This window comes from Microplitis demolitor, chromosome 4 (assembly GCF_026212275.2).
Source record: "Microplitis demolitor isolate Queensland-Clemson2020A chromosome 4, iyMicDemo2.1a, whole genome shotgun sequence".
In the NCBI taxonomy this organism is placed as follows: domain Eukaryota; kingdom Metazoa; phylum Arthropoda; class Insecta; order Hymenoptera; family Braconidae; genus Microplitis; species Microplitis demolitor.
The window spans coordinates 2,825,637-2,844,585 of record NC_068548.1 but is presented as its reverse complement, the minus strand read 5'-3'; the positions used below and the strand labels follow the sequence as shown (position 1 = coordinate 2,844,585).

General features: G+C 29.6%; 6 protein-coding genes across 12 annotated transcripts; 3 read left to right on the top strand and 3 right to left on the bottom strand.

Moving 5' to 3' along the window:
• The first annotated feature begins 173 nt into the window (after positions 1–173).
• LOC103570212 (epsilon-sarcoglycan) lies at positions 174–4,724 on the top strand. Of its 4 annotated transcripts, XM_008547864.3 has the most exons (10): positions 178–647; positions 719–855; positions 924–1,099; positions 1,664–1,765; positions 1,854–2,028; positions 2,096–2,340; positions 2,779–2,859; positions 3,230–3,373; positions 3,630–3,698; positions 3,804–4,724. In XM_008547864.3, exons 1-10 carry the CDS (start codon positions 473–475, stop codon positions 3,826–3,828), a joined length of 1,329 nt encoding a protein of 442 aa, XP_008546086.1. In that variant the 5' UTR covers positions 178–472; the 3' UTR covers positions 3,829–4,724. The 4 variants fall into 4 exon arrangements, with proteins under 4 accessions (XP_008546088.1, XP_053594799.1, XP_008546086.1 ...); XM_008547865.3 differs by lacking the exon at positions 2,779–2,859 and having other exon boundaries at positions 180–647; positions 3,804–4,723; XM_008547866.3 differs by lacking the exons at positions 3,630–3,698; positions 3,804–4,724 and having other exon boundaries at positions 174–647; positions 2,972–3,317.
• Positions 4,725–5,729: 1,005 nt separating this feature from the next.
• Positions 5,730–7,106, bottom strand: LOC103570214 (39S ribosomal protein L35, mitochondrial). The gene is made up of 4 exons (XM_008547872.2): positions 6,901–7,106; positions 6,591–6,771; positions 6,117–6,263; positions 5,730–6,039 (listed from the first exon to the last, which is right to left on the bottom strand). Exons 1-4 carry the CDS (start codon positions 6,932–6,934, stop codon positions 5,808–5,810), a joined length of 594 nt encoding a protein of 197 aa, XP_008546094.1. The 5' UTR covers positions 6,935–7,106; the 3' UTR covers positions 5,730–5,807.
• A 760-nt stretch (positions 7,107–7,866) lies between these two features.
• Positions 7,867–10,003, bottom strand: LOC103570215 (probable 39S ribosomal protein L45, mitochondrial). Its single transcript, XM_008547873.2, has 6 exons — positions 9,745–10,003; positions 9,362–9,682; positions 8,803–8,954; positions 8,592–8,640; positions 8,326–8,475; positions 7,867–8,249 (listed from the first exon to the last, which is right to left on the bottom strand). The coding sequence occupies exons 1-6, from the start codon at positions 9,793–9,795 to the stop codon at positions 7,947–7,949; spliced, it is 1,026 nt and encodes a 341-aa protein (XP_008546095.1). The 5' UTR covers positions 9,796–10,003; the 3' UTR covers positions 7,867–7,946.
• A 504-nt stretch (positions 10,004–10,507) lies between these two features.
• Positions 10,508–12,944, top strand: LOC103570216 (CDP-diacylglycerol--inositol 3-phosphatidyltransferase). The gene is made up of 5 exons (XM_008547874.3): positions 10,508–10,623; positions 10,734–10,834; positions 11,213–11,501; positions 11,723–11,886; positions 11,993–12,944. Exons 2-5 carry the CDS (start codon positions 10,789–10,791, stop codon positions 12,145–12,147), a joined length of 654 nt encoding a protein of 217 aa, XP_008546096.1. The 5' UTR covers positions 10,508–10,623; positions 10,734–10,788; the 3' UTR covers positions 12,148–12,944.
• An 87-nt stretch (positions 12,945–13,031) lies between these two features.
• On the bottom strand, positions 13,032–15,533 carry LOC103570217 (pseudouridylate synthase 1 homolog). Of its 3 annotated transcripts, none has more exons than XM_008547877.3 (6): positions 15,340–15,533; positions 14,873–15,272; positions 14,456–14,795; positions 14,052–14,307; positions 13,718–13,863; positions 13,032–13,402 (listed from the first exon to the last, which is right to left on the bottom strand). In XM_008547877.3, the coding sequence occupies exons 2-6, from the start codon at positions 15,222–15,224 to the stop codon at positions 13,270–13,272; spliced, it is 1,227 nt and encodes a 408-aa protein (XP_008546099.1). In that variant the 5' UTR covers positions 15,225–15,272; positions 15,340–15,533; the 3' UTR covers positions 13,032–13,269. The 3 variants fall into 3 exon arrangements, with proteins under 3 accessions (XP_008546099.1, XP_008546098.1, XP_008546097.1); XM_008547876.3 differs by having other exon boundaries at positions 14,873–15,244; XM_008547875.3 differs by having other exon boundaries at positions 14,873–15,244; positions 15,322–15,530.
• A 592-nt stretch (positions 15,534–16,125) lies between these two features.
• On the top strand, positions 16,126–18,731 carry LOC103570219 (charged multivesicular body protein 7). Of its 2 annotated transcripts, XM_014442109.2 has the most exons (4): positions 16,126–16,350; positions 16,456–17,576; positions 17,908–18,088; positions 18,650–18,731. In XM_014442109.2, the coding sequence occupies exons 2-4, from the start codon at positions 16,518–16,520 to the stop codon at positions 18,712–18,714; spliced, it is 1,305 nt and encodes a 434-aa protein (XP_014297595.1). In that variant the 5' UTR covers positions 16,126–16,350; positions 16,456–16,517; the 3' UTR covers positions 18,715–18,731. The 2 variants fall into 2 exon arrangements, with proteins under 2 accessions (XP_014297595.1, XP_008546100.1); XM_008547878.3 differs by having other exon boundaries at positions 16,126–17,576.
• The last annotated feature ends 218 nt before the right edge of the window (positions 18,732–18,949 follow it).

Here is an 18,949-nt window from a genome sequence, read left to right as displayed (position 1 = left end):
TGCACTAATAATTACACATAAATACTTTTAGGTGTATTCTTTACTATGAAGTGCGCATGCGCGGTCATTAACTTTTGAAAAGAGAAGGGGCGCGAAATAAATACCCGTTTCTAAGAATTTTGTTCCCCTCCATAACTTGAGGCGGGTATTTAACGAGTTTTACTGTAAAGTATACAGAGAAAAACGCAACGCGCACGAGTTCAGAAAATATTATTTATCATATTTTTATAAAACACTAACATACTTGAAGTTTCAAAGATAAAATTTAAAAATGTGTGGGTTAAATTACAGAAATATCTACAAATAGAGAGGGAAACCACGCCTACTTTTCCCGTACGTCAATAGTTAATGACGTAAAGTTGTAACTTATCACCCTTCTATTCTATATTTTTTCGACCGACATGTAGACAGAGATTGCAATAAACAAGAATACAACAAATTTATACGGATTTAAAAATATAACCTAAGAGAAATGATAGAATTCAAATATTTTGATTTAGAATGCAAACTGTCGAGAAAGTCATATTTAAAAATGATTGTCATGTTGTTTTTACCATTAATTAATACATGTTTTGCTGAAACAATTGTCACTTGTAAGGTTTTTGTGCTTCCCATTGGACCTGATTCATTTAACTGGACATCAGATGGTATTTTGAATTTTTTAAATACTATGGTTTTATCTTTATCTCATTGATTTTCGAATTTTAATTTTTTACAGGTAAAAATGATTTTTCATATCAAGCATCACTCATAAATGCTCCTGATTTGCCACCATGGATTCATTACGTATATAGTAATCACCATCACAAGGGATTTTTGTACGGTGTAGCGCCCAAGGATCAAGGAGATTTCAAGGTTTGTAAAAGTGAACATTTGTTTATTTGAATTTTAAAATTATTTATTTTTACTGCATTGTTGTATAGTTGGAAATTGCTGGGCTAAACAAAAAAACTTATGAAACAAAGTATAAAGTTATTAATATAAATGTAAAAGAAAAAAAAAATTTAACAACATATGAAGTATATTTAAAAATAGACAATTTAAATATTGAGCAGACATTTGATAATTATCGAATGGAAAGACTTTTAAACGTTTTTCGGTAAAATTAAAATTCTATCTGTTTTTCAAAGGCAACAAGGAAATAAAAATAGTGGAAATGCCTCAGGCGAGTATTAAATTTGAATTCTGATGTCAAATTACTGGAGTATTAATATTCTACGAATTTCAAGTTACTAGTAATGGTGAATTCTCGTAAGTGTAAGGAACTTTTGTATCAAAGTCCAAGTCTATAGGTCTTACAGTTAAAAAAAAGAGTATTCTTATCTTTGACTCCCCTTGGAGTTGATTCTCAGAAAAATTCCAGTAACAATAGATGCTGGTAAATGTAAGGAACGTTTGTTTCCTACTTCATGCCTGTAGGTCGCATAGTTCAAAAACGGGAGTATTTTTATTGTCGATTCTGCCGCGATCCCCTTTAGGTTTGATTTCGAGAAAATTTCTAAGCAACCACCTGAAAAATTTCAGGTAATTTAGTTCATTTTTCACAAAATTCTAGCGAATACTCACTGAAAGCATTTTCACGATTTTGATTCACTAATAGCCTTTAATTCAGTCTTAAAAAGTAAAAGTATTATAATTAATTGAACAAATTTTTTTTTCTTAGTACCGAGCTATGGACTAAAGCTAAAGATTTACATATAACTTATTTAGCATCAGCAGTTGAAGAAGGTGCACGTCTTCCCTTGAATCCAATGGAGCCTGAAGGGTAAAATATAATTATTCATTCTAATTATTTTTCAACCATAGTTCAATTAACTCAGGAAATATTATGTATAACTATTAATTGATTGTAGAGTTGTTTTAAAGCTTGGTAGCACAATACCATTTTCCCATGACTTGAATCATTTCGAAGAAGAGTTAAGGCCATTAAAAATAAGATCTCCATGTCCGAAAGATTTTAAACGGAGTTCTAGAGAAATAGTTTTTCGTAATGCTGGATTTTTATTGGATTGGTGTTCTTTTAAATTAGTAAAATTTTATTGTATCACATCAATTAAAAAATTTAAAAATCTAAAATTAATCATTACATTTTTAGATTTCAGAAAATCATAGTCAATTTCAAGAAAGTGCAAGACGTGAACCGAGTATGAATGTGATTGGTAGATCATCAGTAGAAATACCAGAACGTGTAGAATGGCAGTGGGCAAGACCAAAGAAATCACTTCTACCGATGAGAAGTTACGTTAAAGAAATTCTGTCAACTGTATTTATTTCGTTGGTTTTGCTTTTGATATTGTCTTCTTTATTAAGCACAACATTTTGTTTTCATCATGATAAAATGTAAGCTTTTTTTAATGTCTTTTAATTATAGTCACTTTTAGATAAAAATAGTTAATTAATAATTTAGATGAAACGCGACATCAAAAACTGGCCACCTGACGAAAACTAAAATAAACATATTGCAAAAATTACTATGGCCATGGTAGTTTTTTTTTTTTGCAATATATTTATTTTAATTTCCGCCAGGTGGCTGTCATGGTCTGACTTTACCATGACACCATAGCATTTAAACAAGAATAATTTCGCAGTAGTGCTAAGAAAAATCTAATTGCCCTAAAAGCTAAAAATTAATTATTACACTGTTAATTTTTCAAATTAAATTATATAAAGATTAAAACGTTCAAAATATTTGAAGGAATTTTTCTCGGACATATTTCGTCACTAAAAAAATCTATTTTTAAACATATAATTTTTTCAATGTTTAAATTGATTTTGTAGAAAAGATCCGGTATCCAAAAAATATTTTTATGAACTATTCAATATTTATGAGTTGGATCATAATCGACAAAAAAGCATGAGGTAATTCGCTAAAATATTGTTCAATAAAATTATTTCCATTTTCCAACATCTAAAAAATTAACAATATTTTGAATTAAACATTACTAACTTTTTTAACATATTATGCATGAAGAGTTTCCACCCTGTACTTCTTAAAAAAAAATAGGATATTACACACCAAGGGAGGAAAGTAGGACATTTCAACCTGTGTGTAATTGCCTACCCGAGCCGAAAGCGAGTCACGAATAAACTACCATACTGGGTTCTTACAACACATTAAATATTTCCGTGCCCTCTGAGATCGAATAAAGCACAAATAAATTTTAGTTAACTTCTGAATCAAATAGTTTTCATATTGTTTGAAACTGATGTTATCATTCGTTTTTACCAGGCCAACAAAAAAATTATCATTTGTTGAAAACAATGAAAAAAATGGAGTGCAAATGGTTTATTATGCAACTACGCAAAAAGGAACATTACGTTCTTCAACAGGACTATCAACGAATCCAGATGATTTATTGTCACAAAATTCAAGGTATATTTAATAAATAATAGTACAGAACTCCATTATCTCGGAACTTCCCCTCAATATTCACCCCCACTATGAGCTACGATTCATGTATATGCAAGTGCGCATGCGCTGTAGTTTATTTTTCAAAGGAGAAGGGACATTCGATAAGTCAGAACTTCCAGGAAATTTCCGCTCCTCCGTAGACTGTCCGAGTTAATGGAGTTCGACTGTATATATTCAAAATTAACTTTTTTTTAACATCAATTATGTTATTGCTTAGAATCAACATAGAACGATGCAATCCTTACATTCGGCCGAATCCACCTCCATATAATGGCCCTAATAACATGTGAGTTCATTCACTAAAACAATTGATGTTAACTTTGAAAATATTACAATTTGTTTTGTATTCCGTTAAACAATTTTGAATACAAACATGTTTTTTATTTTTCAGTGGAACTTTGCGTGTAAACTTTTGACTTCACGAGGAGCCAGCTAAGACGTGGTTTTGCTGAGTACACTTCAGTACAATTAACACAACAAATTTCGCGCTTGAGCTGTGCAAAACGCAATCAAGTATTACAGTAATTCAGGGCCAGTTTGTCAATCTAAATTTTTTAACCCGAGATCAAATTACTATTGCTAGAATAGTAGTAGGTAGAGATACTAGCAATAATTTAATCCCGGATGAATAGAGGTATTGAGAAACTGGTACTGAATATTGAAGCGAAAAACAAATCACGAAGTTTTGATACTGGCTCCAAAATAAAATCTTAAAAATACATACAATGGCTGCGTTCAAGTTTACTAAGTCAATTAAATTCTTAGCAGAACTTATAATATGAGACATCCTATGATTGTACTCCTGGTACAAGTATTCATAAGAAATGAGTAGAGAAGAGTAAAATATACTTAACACTGTTCAAAACTTGGTAAACTTGAAAACCATTGATTCTATTATACCTATAGGTATAGGTATAGGTATAGTAAAATATGTTTCTACTGTACTTAATCTTACTTAGTATACCGAGGACTTAGTTTCCGAAACTTGCCCGATAAGGACTCGGTGCCTAGTCGACTAATACCAAAGAGAGTGAAACTTTGTTTAGTATGAGTGAGATATTATTTACAATTAATGAGTATTTTACAATGAGTGAATGTGAAGACGAGAGAAAGAAAGATTGTATGAGGGGTCAGGAGTGTGTCATCAACTGATCCCAACAATTTTATATCACAAGTGATCCCTACAAATTGATTCCACCATCCACCGATATCTAATCCTTTAGAAATTCTTGGCGCAAGTAAAAATTTATTGCGCCAAGGAATCCTTATTTTCTATATATATATATATATATATATATATATATATATATATATATATATATATGAAATTCTAACTATTCTGCAAGTTATAAAATTATACAAAAAAAAGCTTTTTACAATTTTTATTCCTAATCGTAAAATAATTATTCGAAGTTTTCGAAGAGAAAAATTTTCTCCAGGTACTATATATTTAGAAGTTCGAAATGATAAAACTAAAATTGTAGGAAAGATTAATAAGTAGAAATAGTATCTATCAAATGTTTTTCATCTTTTATGAATTCAAAAAATATGTACGGTAAATTCATAAGGAATTCGATGACGAAGTAAGAAGATTCAAAGCTATTCGACAAGCTTTGCAGTTTGTTAATGGCTTGTATAATGTCACAGTTAAATTAGCGAGAGACTACCATTTTGGGAATCTTTGTTTCAATGTAAAACAGTTTAATTCTGTATGTTAACTTATGAGAACACGAATCTTAATCTCTCGTTAATCGAACTACAAGAATAAACCAAATCAAGATGATTTTGTCAGTCTAGTCATATATCAACAAAATAAAGTAACGATCAATTTTTTTTGACGTAATTGATTTCGTCATCATTTAATACATTCCATTCCTCTTTTTTTTGTTCCCTTTCTAAACTGTAAAAAAGACCCAGAACCCAATCAGGGGACTAGTATTTGGTCACTCATGTATTTCTATACTTATATGTACTAAATTTTACTAAACATAGATATACAAATACATGGAGTGATCGAGTACTCGTTCCCTGATAGATTCGCTCAAAAAAAAAATCATTTTTAGAAAACTAAAGAAATAATTTTTCAATTTTAAGAAAATATGGAAAGTTGCTGACCCTCGAGCCACGTTTCAAACTTTCAACTGTCTTCAAGCTTAAGTTGCTCGAAAATACTTCTATAGAATCTATGAATTTAATCAAAGTTACCAATGAAAGTTGGTAAGACTGAGGAAGTTTTAGTAATCAGTTAATTAAATGGATGAGATTTAATTTGAAGCTGGACAAGGCAACGCAAGTTTCAAATAAATATCTTCAAGAATTTCGTAATATGTAATCAATTTATAGTATTATACCTTCAAAAATCTTAATTTTAATTTCCAAGTACAATAGTATTAAATCAAGGCTGCGGTTTTGTTCTAGTAGTCCAATATTCTTCTCTTTTATGGTACGGTTCATACGGATCATCAACGTAATACTTTGGTTTTCTCCAATATGGACATACCATTTTGTCTAACATCCATGATTGCTGGGAATTAGTAAATACATGCTGGCGTAACCGTGTTATCCTAGACTGTCTTTTTGTCCATAGCTTTTTGTGCCTTCCAGCTCTAGTTCTTATCCATATACCCCTGATAGTTCTTATTGATTAGTTATTATGTTAAAATGCAAAGCATTCAAGTTTTTAAATAATTTAAATTATATTTACCAATTTAATCGATAGAAACGGTCTAGAACGTCACCAACAGTTACACGTTTTCCAGTGTTTCTATCGAATCTGATATAACTCCGTACTGGTGATTGTAATTTTAGGTTTGTGGTGGGAGAATTAAAAATAGGAAAAGTTGTTGTTGAACTGAAAAATAAAAACCAAAATCAATTCAATTCAGATCATAGTAAAATTTAAAATTTAAGTGCTAAATAAAATCGGTATTTTTTTTTGTCTCATATGAAAATTACATTGTATGTAACATAAAAAAAAATTGATGCCAATTTGAACCTTCCAACTCAATTACAAAACGCGCGCTCACTTAAATAAGATTTTCCATTTAAGTAATGAGAAAATTTTATTTTAAATTTCAAATTGATTTTTTCAAATCGTTAACAGATCAATAGATTGAAAACATAAAAAGTTTAGCGAGATAATTGTCAACCTTAATTCATAGACTTGTAAATATATTACTTGGACGATCTGATGTCGTGACTGAGAGAAAAATGCATCAATGAGGAAAGTGACGAGCTAAGACGTGAATGTTGAACTGCAGAACAGTTGACAGAAGACTGAGGTTGAATACATTTTAAATTACTCGCAACTGATGCATTAAAGTTGACTGCACTACGTCCAATGTCATGAGTTAACCTGTCTAGATAAAATAAAATTTAATTAAACTTTTCATTCTCTTATCAATATATTGTGAAATAATATTCAATTTACTGAACTTATGTCACGTATAATAAATACATTCTAACATAATAAAAAATTAATTAATTACTTTTGAAAATCGCACCAAAAAAACGAGACATCATTTTTGCGGTGTTATTAAAGAATTTACATCTGTCAATGCGTATTTTATACTATTTTCTATTGATACCGGATGAATGTTGATCAAATATTTCTAGATAAAGAGGTTAAAGAGAAAATTATAAAAAATGACTTTTGTGAAGTGTGCTGTTGAATTTCAGTGCACGTGCTCTGAGATCGACCCTAATAGCCAACCTGACGGAAATCTTTAGCAGTAATTAGATGTCAAGTTGACTGCAAAGAGTTGATGTTCAATTGGTCGATGTCAATTTTCTTTCCTACAACTTTTTGTCAACTTGTCTTCAAAAAGCGGGCGCAGAAATTTACAACTTAGTTTTATGATTACGCAACAGTTGATCCAAGCGACCATCAATTTACGTCACTTTCAGAAAACTGATGTTTTAAATGAATGAGGGTTCGCCCTGATTTAAAACAATTAAAAATGATTCAAAACATGGATTCCTACAACGTTTTCGGATGGATTCCTTTATGGTTTTCTGTAGGAATCCAACATAGATCTCGATATAGATTCTCACATGGGTTCCTATGAGAATCCACACCAGGTCAAAATGAGGATCTAAGTACCCACAGTTTCCTATGTTGATTTCCCATATGAATCCATAGAATTCCCATAGAGATTTTATAAGAATGAATAAGTTCTATGAGAAGTGCTATAATTAAGTATAGGACTGTATATGTATAGGACTTTATACATACAGCTATAAGAATCTATCGGATTTTTTAAGCAGGGAGTCTACAATAAATTTCATTTTTTACCATTAAAATTCTACACTAAGACGAAATAGTATATATTTCATTATGTACAATATATACTAATTGTCTCAACTGATTCCAATACCTACCTTACGTTGACTAATACAAAATTAGTACTTTTGAAATTTCAGCAGCATGTATGAAATGTTATTCAAATAAACAGTTAATTACAATAATTATTTAATAATAACTTGTTTCTTTTGATTTGAATTAACTCATTTTTGTTTCTTTAACATAATTCTATTAATTATTTATTTGGGGCTGTACATCATTTTTTGAATTGGTGACAGTTGGATTTATTGGAGGAGTGGAATCTTTGACTGCAGTATTACTTTCCTCTTTCGGAGGAATTTCCGGTTGTATTGTATAAGTTCTGTTAGCATATTCTCTTTCTGGCATCCATGGTGGAATTATTTTAGCATGAATTCTCCAACTTCCATATTGATTAGCTAAATGCTTTTCAAAAACTACATACTCTAGGACGTCTTTTTTCACGATTTCACTACCGTGCATTAGACGACCGAAACGATCATAAACCGCTAAAGTCTGAAAAGAAGATTATGTTTTATTTTTTTATACAATCAATCAATACCACAAATATTAACAAAACTTTATACTAAACTTGTTGATTGTGAAAACGAACAGTAACCTGAGCGAAAACGTTTTCTTTGGTTACTATGTAAGTGGTACGTGCGTGCACTACACGAGGAAGTTCCAATGATTCATTAAATGTCCAGTGTATGGTCTTGTCAAGAGTATTGTGTTGGACTTCCTGAAAATGAACCCAACATCATTTTTCGTCTTATGATCCAATAGAAAATTATCAACTAATTATGAATATAATCACAAGGCATGAAACAAAACGATTTCAGACCAGGGTGAACTTACCGGAAATGCCTTCTCAGTAACGTATAGGCGCAGATTTTCTTTGTCTTTCCTGTAAAAAAAAATTAAAAAGTAAATGAAAACTCAGTTTTATTTCTGATAGAGGGTCATATAATCTAGTGATGAATATTTCACATTCACGTGGTTATAAATATAAAGACATGTAATATCATAAATACTAAATTAATTAAAGCTAATGAGTGTTCATTATTACTTTGCTATCGCTTCGTGTGCTTTCAAGTAAATTTGTTGGGCTTCATCTTCAAAGTCTCCGATAGAAAAGTCTTCATCAAAGGTTCGTATTTTTCGAACTGCTAGATAAGACGTTCCTTTTTTCTTCATAAAATCAGCTTTTTGTTTGACACCCTAGAATTTTTTATTTATATTGAAAAAAAGTTTAGTTTCATAGTCAATATAAGTTTTAGGAAAACATAAGTTCTAATTTAGCAAACCGAAGTTTAATTCGTTGTTTACTATAAGTTGTTTATGCTAAATTATAAGCCGCGAACAGTTACGATAAAAAAATATTTTCAAAAAACTACAATGTCTTCTCTAAGTAGATTTTTAAGTTCTGGAATAGCTTCAAATAATGGAATTTTTGGATTTCTGACATTTTTTTAAACCAGAACTTGTTTCATAATAAAATTTTTTTTAAATCTCAGTAATATAAAACAACCCGATGATATTCATTAAAAAAAAAAACCGCGCTTTCTAATTGAAGTTATAATAAATGTAATGATTTTGACATAGAAACCCATAAAAAAAATTCTTACCGTAGTTGTAACAACCGAAAATTTACCATCACCTTCTGGCGGAACGTACGGTTCAAAAACAGCACCAGTGCAACCTAAAAATATTTGTTTTTCTATCCAAGGTTTACTGGGCATCAATCCTTGTTCCTTGAATTTAGTTCGCATTTTTTCTTGAGTAAATTCTTCATCATCGTTTTCATTAAAGTTCGGCAACTTGACTTTGATAACTTTTTCTTTTCTGAATTTTTTCCATTTTGGATTCCAATGTTTTGTATGACGGAGTTTCAGTTGATTTAAAATTACTGATTTTTGTGTAGTTGACAAAAGCAATAATGAATTTTTCTAAAATTTAATAATAATCCTGTCATATATTTAAATATACAATTAATAATTATTTTACTAACCGGCGTAAATCGACCAAAATAATTCAACGCATGGAATACAAAATTAGACATTGCAATAATTCACTTTTTATTATATTGCATCTATCTTTTATGGTTAAAAATTTAAAAATTTTTCTATTACTGTAATTGCAATAATAAATTAATGTAATTTTGATAAATATTATGGATAACCAAAAATTAATAACAATTGCCGAAAATTTCGGTACAATAGTTACATATATATATGTATATATAAGTATTCCTTTTGTACTTTTCTTGAAGTTTGCCACATACTAATATAAAAAAATAATATTCAAAGCTACCAACGTTATTTTAAATGTCAGCCAATGGCGACCGTGACGGCAAGTTCCAGAAAACTTCACGCCAAGTTCATTGCGAAAAGTTGATGTTTAATTAATTGACGCAAATTTTACCAAAACTTTGTGTCAACACTTTCTGTTAACTTGTCTTCGAAAATCGGGTGTAAATTAACAACTTTTAGTTCAAGTTGCATTTGTATTATAGTCAAAAATTCATGTAGAAAATTAAAACAACTACAGGTGCAATTATTTGAAATCTGTTTTTTATTTATAATTAAAATTTTAGTTTTTTTTTTTAAATAATCTGTGACTAAAATCACACTTTCGATAAAAGTAAATAAACCCATTGTTACAATTACTAATTATTTTTATTATTTAAAATTTAAATCTCCCGCTCATTTATTTTAGTGACACCTAGTGGATAGCAGTATTGACAAAATAATGTAATTGATTATTGAATTACTATTATTATTATCATTATTTATCTCATTATTGTGACGTGAGTAAAAATAATAATATGCCGGGTTCAAAGTAAACCATCAAAGAATTGGAATCCGCATCAGTTCATTTAATTCATCGGGTAACTATTTTTTTTTTTAACTTTAATCGATTAAATACCAAATTGATTAAACTTTTTTTCTCTTAAAATCAAAACAAAATAATAATAATCTATTAATAAACACATTGCAGAATAAACTTTCCTAGAAATTTCATCTTCATCGGATACTTAGAAAAAGTTTATACAATGACAGAAACAGAAAATATTTTTTTGTTTGTTCCAAATTTAATCGGTGAGTCATATGATAAAAAATAATAATTATTATTTATATCTTACATAAGTTGATTTTAAAAATATAGACAACTTATTCTTTATATTATATGAGCACTTGTTGGTTTTCATTTATCCAATAAGTCATGATTGATTATTCTTTTGCAATTGATAAGCATTAATCATCACTAAATTAGGCAGTCTTACATGTCTACTCATAATATCTCTACTCAAGGGAAATGGTTATAACTCTACTCACTTACTTTTTTATTAAAAAATAATTTTGAGTAGTTAAGACTAAGTAAAGAAGTAAATGAGTAGAGTTAAAAGCATTTCCCTAGAGTAAAGATGTGAGTAGACATGTAACACTACCACTAAATTATCATTGATTTTCTTTTAGGTTTTGCGAGAATAATACTAGCTGTTATTTCGTTTTATTTTATGCCAACAAACTACGTTATTGCTGGCTGGTGCTACGTAATAAGCGCATTACTGGATGCTGTTGATGGTCATGCTGCTCGATACCTTAATCAAAGTACAAAGTTTGGTGGCATGCTCGATCAATTAACAGATCGAGTAGGCACGATGTGTCTTCTCGTTAATCTCAGTATGTTCTACCCAGCATATGCTTTCTGGTTTCAACTGAGTATGGCTATTGATATATCTTGTCACTGGATTTATTTACATACGTAAGTAAAGCAATTTATTATTAATATATTGTATTATATAGAAATTATATCGAACTTGAGATTAAACTTTTGCAAGCCTTGAAAAAAACTGATGTATGCCCTAGTTAAAAATACTGATTGAAAAGAATTGAGAAGTGGTCACTTCATGCAAACCGTATATCTATATATAAAAACAAAATCACAATGCATCATTCTATATACAAATGTATTTCTGTATACAGGACAATTTTACAAGGAAAAACAAGTCATAAATTTATTGACATGTCTGAAAATCCGATTATGAGTATTTATTACACGAATCGTATAGTTTTATTTTTAATGTGCGCTGGAAATGAAGCGTTTTATGCAGCTCTGTATGTTTTGCATTTCACCGAAGGACCCATTTGTAAGTTTTATTAATATTCATTTAGCGCAGCGATCAGAAAGTTACCACTTTCCGATTGGAGGGCAGAAAAAATCATTATTTATTTATATACTTTGTTTCTTTTCAGTGTTCGGTATAAGTTTATTCAGAGCAGTGTTATTCATATGCGCACCTATAGCAATAGTTAAATCATGTATTTCCATACTTCATGGATATGTCGCTGCTATCAATCTCAGTATAATTGATGTTAAAGAACGTCGAGAATTGAATAAAACAAAATAATCATGTGTTTATAGTTTAAAAATTTGAAATTTTATGGCTGTTGTGAGTTTTTTTTTATTAACGTTAAACAAATAGTTGTTATTTTATTTAATCTTTAATGTTGTGAAAAAGATGTATGTACAATTTATAGTCAAGAAACCAAATGCGTTATGTCGTACACAGAAAAACAGAGATTTTTTGGCTTAAGAAAATTTTAGTTTTCAATTCATAATGCAAAAATTTTCTTGGAGTTTTTCACGCCAAAAATTTCCTTTTTCTGTGTGAAAAATTTAAATATTTTCTAAAAGTGTCGATGTTCTATTCAAATTTTAAATTAGTCTACAGAATAGCCATTATTTTTTTGACGTGTTATGATGAAGTGAAATACAAAATATTTAACTTTTAGATTTTGTTTACTCTAATAGAATATGATTTTACAAAAATTATAGACTAGTTCCCAAAATTTAAAAACAAAAAAAATTTTAATTTTTAGGTAATTTTTACTAAGCTGTAATTTAGCAAAAAATAAAAAACCTAGAGTAATTAAAAAACTGGCAAATTACTGCTTAAAGTCTCCAATTTAGAGCGCCAGCATTCGAAGTTCTGAATTATAGACGACTTAGAAAAATATTAGGGTTTGCCTTTTTTTGTTATTACTGTAGATCTGTTTTTGCTAAGTTACAGTTTGTAAAAAGCAGCCTAGATCGATATTCCATTCCATAAACTTCCATTAACATAATATATAATTAATTAAGTAACTAAAATTTTAATTGTTATATTTATCTTATCATGAAATAAAGAAACTTATTTAAATCTGATATAATGTACTAATTTAAAAAATAAGGAAACCTAGATTTTTACAAATTTTTTTTTACTGTATACATGTAACTTCTTTTACACACGATATATGTTAATTTCGATTATAAATTTTTGCTGTGCATTTCAGTTGGCCTTAGAAGAGCAGCTCTAAAGCGAAATAAAATTTTTACAATATAATACAATATATTCTTTGCATTTGGAATTTATTCTACACATAGAAAAGTCAAAATAAAAAAAAAGTCAAACAAATTTTACTCAATTTTTGTTGTCAGTTGTTTTCTTTTTATTATTGTATGTAAATGCTGAAAGTAACAAAAATTTGTATTATGATTTTACTTCTAGCTTTTCATTTTCTTCACTTTCTTCTTCTTCGTCTTCTTCTTCTTCTTCGTCACGATTGAGAACGATTTTTTGACCTATTTTATAGCGAGCTAGTTCTCCCAGCCAAAGTAACATCCTAAGATAAAATATTAAGGATAAACCAATAAAATTATTTCTATAAATCTAAACATCCGACTGTTAATAACAAAACATTTCGTTTTAAAGTTTTAAAACGATAGCGAAATTTGAAAAACGGTTCATTTTCAGAGATCGGCTTCCAAGATTTTAACAGAAGAGGTTTTAATTTTTCAAATAAATACCAAAGTGTTAGTTACTCGGCCTTGCAGACTACAGAAAGATCTAGGCCGAACTACAATATCAGCCGAATTTAAACTTTTTCGTTCTCTCCATTGAGATAATAAATTAATTTTTAAAATTATTAAAAGGATACGATCGATCATTGATTTCGGTTTCTTCAATGTGTTGTAAAATGAAATCTTTATGAAATTGTTTAATCTGATCATCACATTCATCCCATTCTAGCTTTTCATGAATTCCATCAGATCCGTATCTTCTATTATAATTATCGTAATGAACCTAAAAATACAAATAGATGTTTATTATTATTAGCAGAAAAATTACTACAACTATGGTTTACACAATAAAATTGTGTGGTAAAAAAAGTTTGATTTTCTACCACCAAATGATAACCCAGTGGTCAATTCTCAATAGTTAAAATACTTTCCACTGAGCAGCTAAAAATAATATTGAGATAATCAACTTACGTGATTAAGAACTAAACCTAAACTTGGAGCAGTGGGAATTTCAAGTTTCTCAGGTTTGAAACTTTCTTCGATAGTACTGTCTGGTACGAGATTTCTAACTACGCTGATAACGAGTGCCATCATTTTTCTGATTTGATGAAGCATAAAACTTTGTCCTTTAATTGAAACAGTTGCAAATTCAACATTATTTGAAATATGAGTTTCTAAACAATGACATTTTATTATATATCTCATAGCCCTCGGGTCAAACGGTCTCCTGAAATAAAAAAATTAAAATTCCATCAATCATTAGTAATTTTGAGTAAAAATATTTACGAAACAAAATAAATCAGTGAATTTTCTTGACTAAAGATAACTTTTTTTCGATGTAAATTGAAATCATATTTTAATATTATAAAACTTACACTCTAGAAGTAAAATTATGAAAATTATGAGTTCCCTCATATAATTTCAAAACCGAATTAACTTTGTCAAGCAATTCTTGTGTCGCGCGAAAATCAGTATAAGGCTTTCCATCAATAACTGAAAGTTGTTCGATCCTTTTTTGAATGTCTTCATCAGTCGGAATTTTCGTAACAACCGAAGGATCATCTGGCGCAAATGCATACGTCGGAAATGTGTAAGTATAAGTCCTTGCATTACACTGCGATTTACTATTAAATCCTTTTGTCACTCGTTTCAGCCCAAATACTCGTATTTGTTTTGGCAAAAACTTATTGATATCTTCTATTGTTGAATATTCAGCTGTAACCGGAATTTCATGCGATAAAATACAAGTAATTTGATTGATTAACTGCAAGTACTTAAAGGTAATTACATACGCAATTTAACAGAACAAATTTGACGAGTAGCAGACACTCCTTTGTCAGTCCTCGCGGCTCTTTGAAAGTGAGTGTATTGAATTGTTTCGAATGCCTCTTGGTCAATCAGCTCAGCTTTGAGCATCGCTCCTATCAAATCTTCTTCTATCGTTTTCATTTGTGGATTTCTTTGCATGCCATAATAATCTTTACCCAAATACCCAAGTAACAAAGCGAAGTTTCTTTTTTTTATACGCTCTGTTTTTTTTAATTTTTTTGGATCGTTATCGTCATCGTTATCATTCAAATGTCTTTTATTATTTTCTTGTATACTTCCATCTGATGATTTGATTGTTTGTTCGTTCGGAAACATTTTGTTTACGTGTGTTGAATCTAATGAAATTATTCAAAATATAATTCGCTGAAATCAGCAGGAATATTATAAACAGATAAATTATTCCGTCACTTACAAAACGAATAAAATTTACTTTTCAGATCAAAATTTTTTACTATGCGAAACATTGATTTACTTTATGATGTTATACTTAAATTATTTTATTCTTTTTGAGATACTGGGCATAAAATTTACACGGCCCGCATGATTTTAAATTGAAAACATTGATGCTGGTTAACCTCAAAAAAAAATTAACCTAAACGTTAAAATGCATTGGTCATAAGATACTTGAAGATGGGAAAGCGATGTAAATTAAATTGACAAGTCAGGTTTGCAGAAGAAAGTTTGCTTCTATTTGATGACAAATTGTAGCAACTGAAATCCCTAATAGCCACAGTTTGTTTTAGCAAAAGATTAGTTGAATTTTTCGTCAAATGTCCGTCAACTTCAGGCTTTTCCATTTTTGACAACAATTTGTACACAACTTGCCATACAATATGACGTAAATTTACCACCCGAATAAGAATGCAAATTCACTTCAAAAGTTGTATACAAATTGTCGTCAAGGACGGAAAAGCCCGAAGTTGACGGAAATTTGACGAAAAATTTAACGAAACTTTTGTGAGTAAACTTTTGCTGAAGCAAACTGTGCTATTAGAGATCATGAGAAGTTAATGACCCTGAAGTTAGCAAACAATTAACAATTTTCGAATTTTTTTTTTCAAATCATTTACAAGAAAAATTAAGAAAACTGTAAATGCAACTTTCAAGAATATGTTTTTTATAATTTATCGTTTCAAAAAAAATAATTTGATGTCGGCTAACTTCAGTATCCTAAAAGTTAACTATAAAAAAAATTGACAGCAAGTTGGTGAACCTGCTGTCAGGTTTGCTACTGGGAACTCAGCAGTTCAAGGTACAAAAAATAAAGTGAAGTGGAGTAAACCTGTGCCTTTTGTTATCGTTGGTTAGTATTTTAAAATTGTCAATATTGTGACAATGCGCAGTTGAAAATAATAAATAGATTCAAATATACAAACACAAGGAATTTAATTTTATCATCATTCTAAAATATATAAATAGAAGAAAATATACATACGCAGAGGTTAAGATTGTTCTATATATCCCATTATATTTACTTATCATTGTCAATGTCATCAATGAAAACTCTATTAATTAATACATATCACTGTTGATTTTCTTCTGACAGCTCAACTGTCATTTGCGAAACCGGGAAATTTTATAAAATTTTATAAGAAATTTATTGTGAAAATGAATGTTTCAAATTCTGTGGATAATTTTCCATTGCCCATCAAAGATATGCCCGAGTCCTGGTTCAAAGATGAGCAAATGAATGCGATGTTCGCAGAATTTCGGAGTCGTTCCGTAAATCCCCAAGATTGGGATTCTAAATATAAATTTTGGCAAGAATTAATTTCAAAATGGCTGAGCTTTAATAACAAATGCAGTTTCACAATTACTGATCTTAAATCGATATTTAAAAGAAAAGGATGTACGCCTCTGTGTTTAAAAACTGTTCTTGAAGAATTACACAGAAATCGGGAAATCGTCACGGAAGATGAATTTTTGTATGACCAAAATTCTTGGACCTCTTGGCTAGTCGACACCGTTGTTAAGAAACCAGTAGTTTGGTCTTTTTCAAAACTAAAAAATTATTTTGTCACGAGTGTTCCTCTTAATTCAAATGTTCGGTATATTCATTTGAAAACAGTCAAAGAATTAGCAGATACGATACTTGGTTTGTCAGCAAATGAAAATCCAACGATTTTGTCAGTTCAGCAAATAACGGAAAAATGTAAAGTAATTTGTGATAACAAAAGTTTGTCTGAAGAAAATGTCAAATTGGCTTTACTCTGGATTGGAAGATATAAAAGTAGTCAATTGAGTATTCAATCTAATCATGTGTTGGATTGTCTTCTAAAAATAACGCCGACTGGCATCAGTAATTTAAGTGAAGTAGAGGAGGGTTTGTATAAAATAAAAGAAAGTGAGAAAATTATTTTAAAAAGGATAGAGGAATTAGAAATCGAACGTAATGAAAATTTAACGAAGGTAAAGTCTTACATAAACAGTGGACTTAGAGAGGTGGCGAAAACTTACTTGAGAAGAAAACATGAACTTGATAAGAGAATAGAAAAACATTCTGTTACGCTACAGAATCTACAGAGTTTGAAATTAAATATTTCTGATGCGCACTCTAATTCAGAAGTTCTACATGCTTATAAAAAAGGCAATGAGATTCTGAAAAACTGCGAAAATACTGGATTATCTGCGACGAATGTTCAAGATACAATGGATGATATGCATGAGGTAAGTCTTGAGATACATAATGTACCTGAAGATCGTAAGTTTTTCGCGCAACGAAAATAGAAAAAATTTATGTTATTTTTATGAGGAGTAGTTCTGGGTGAGGCCTAAGATTTACGGCTGACATACCAACATCTATAAGGGAAACATTTCAGAAATCTTCTAGTAGATTTTTCATTTTTTAATACTTTTATTTGTTGCGCCAAAAAAATTCCGATATTCAGGAACATGATTCATAATGATACGAATTTTACTCTATTATTCAAACGGACAAATGGATGATTTGAATAAAGAACAATTATAAATTTGTTTTGATAAACTGATTTTTTTTTAGATAATTGAAGAATTGAATGACATACAGAAAGTACTGTCGGAACCTGTAAAAATTGATGAATCAGATCAGGATCTGGAGGAAGAATTAAAAGAATTAATGACTTCTGATTCTTATCTGCCTTCAGTACCTAATTCTGAAATCTCTGATCTTGAGGAAAGGTTATCGGATTTGCGTTTTCCAGGTTTGTTTATTTTTAAGAGAGAATTAAATTCAAATTGCTGTGAGTAAATTTTATGTGAATCCTTAAATTTATGGATTCAAATGAAATGTCACTCATTTAGCAGCAGAAAATTTAACTAGTCGACATGTTCAATTCGGCTGCCCCTCAAAACACAGTAAGGGAAAAATTTTTCAAAATCTATATTTTAGTATTTTTAGTTCCAGTGAAGTCTTGTGAACATGATTCAATGCATATTTCACAAATTTTATTTTTCTCAGTTACTGTTTTAAACTTGGGCAGCCGAATTGCTTTCGCACAACTCAATTCGAAGTAATGAGATGTGTTCTGCTAACGCTTACTCGGGCCCAGCTGATTCACTCACGTAAAAATCATATTTATACTTTTTTTGCGTTCAACATTTAAATCATACCTACATAGTTTTTTCGCCCCACTGTTGAATCTGTACCGAATTCTTCTCATTTTCCTTTAAAAGTCTGAATTATTTGAAACAAAAATACAGTTTTTTTATTTATCGATTTCAGCACTAAAAATACATTTTATTAATGTTATTTCTACTTATAGAATATCCCGTGCCTCCACAATCAAAAGTTTCACCCACGAGCCACAGTGTCAAGACTTTATTGTGAATTAATTGTTTTCTTCGTTAAAAGAATTCAAAAATTAACAGTTCAAATTTAAATATATTTTTGTATACTAACATATTCAGTTATTAAATATTTAATTTAGCTATAAGTATTTAATATTAATATATATTTGATGCATAGTTTACTCAAAGAGTAGAAATATTAATATTTATATTAAAATTTGACTGGGATTTTTTCCCGTGTACTTTATTTGGATTGAAACAAAGAAAATACATAA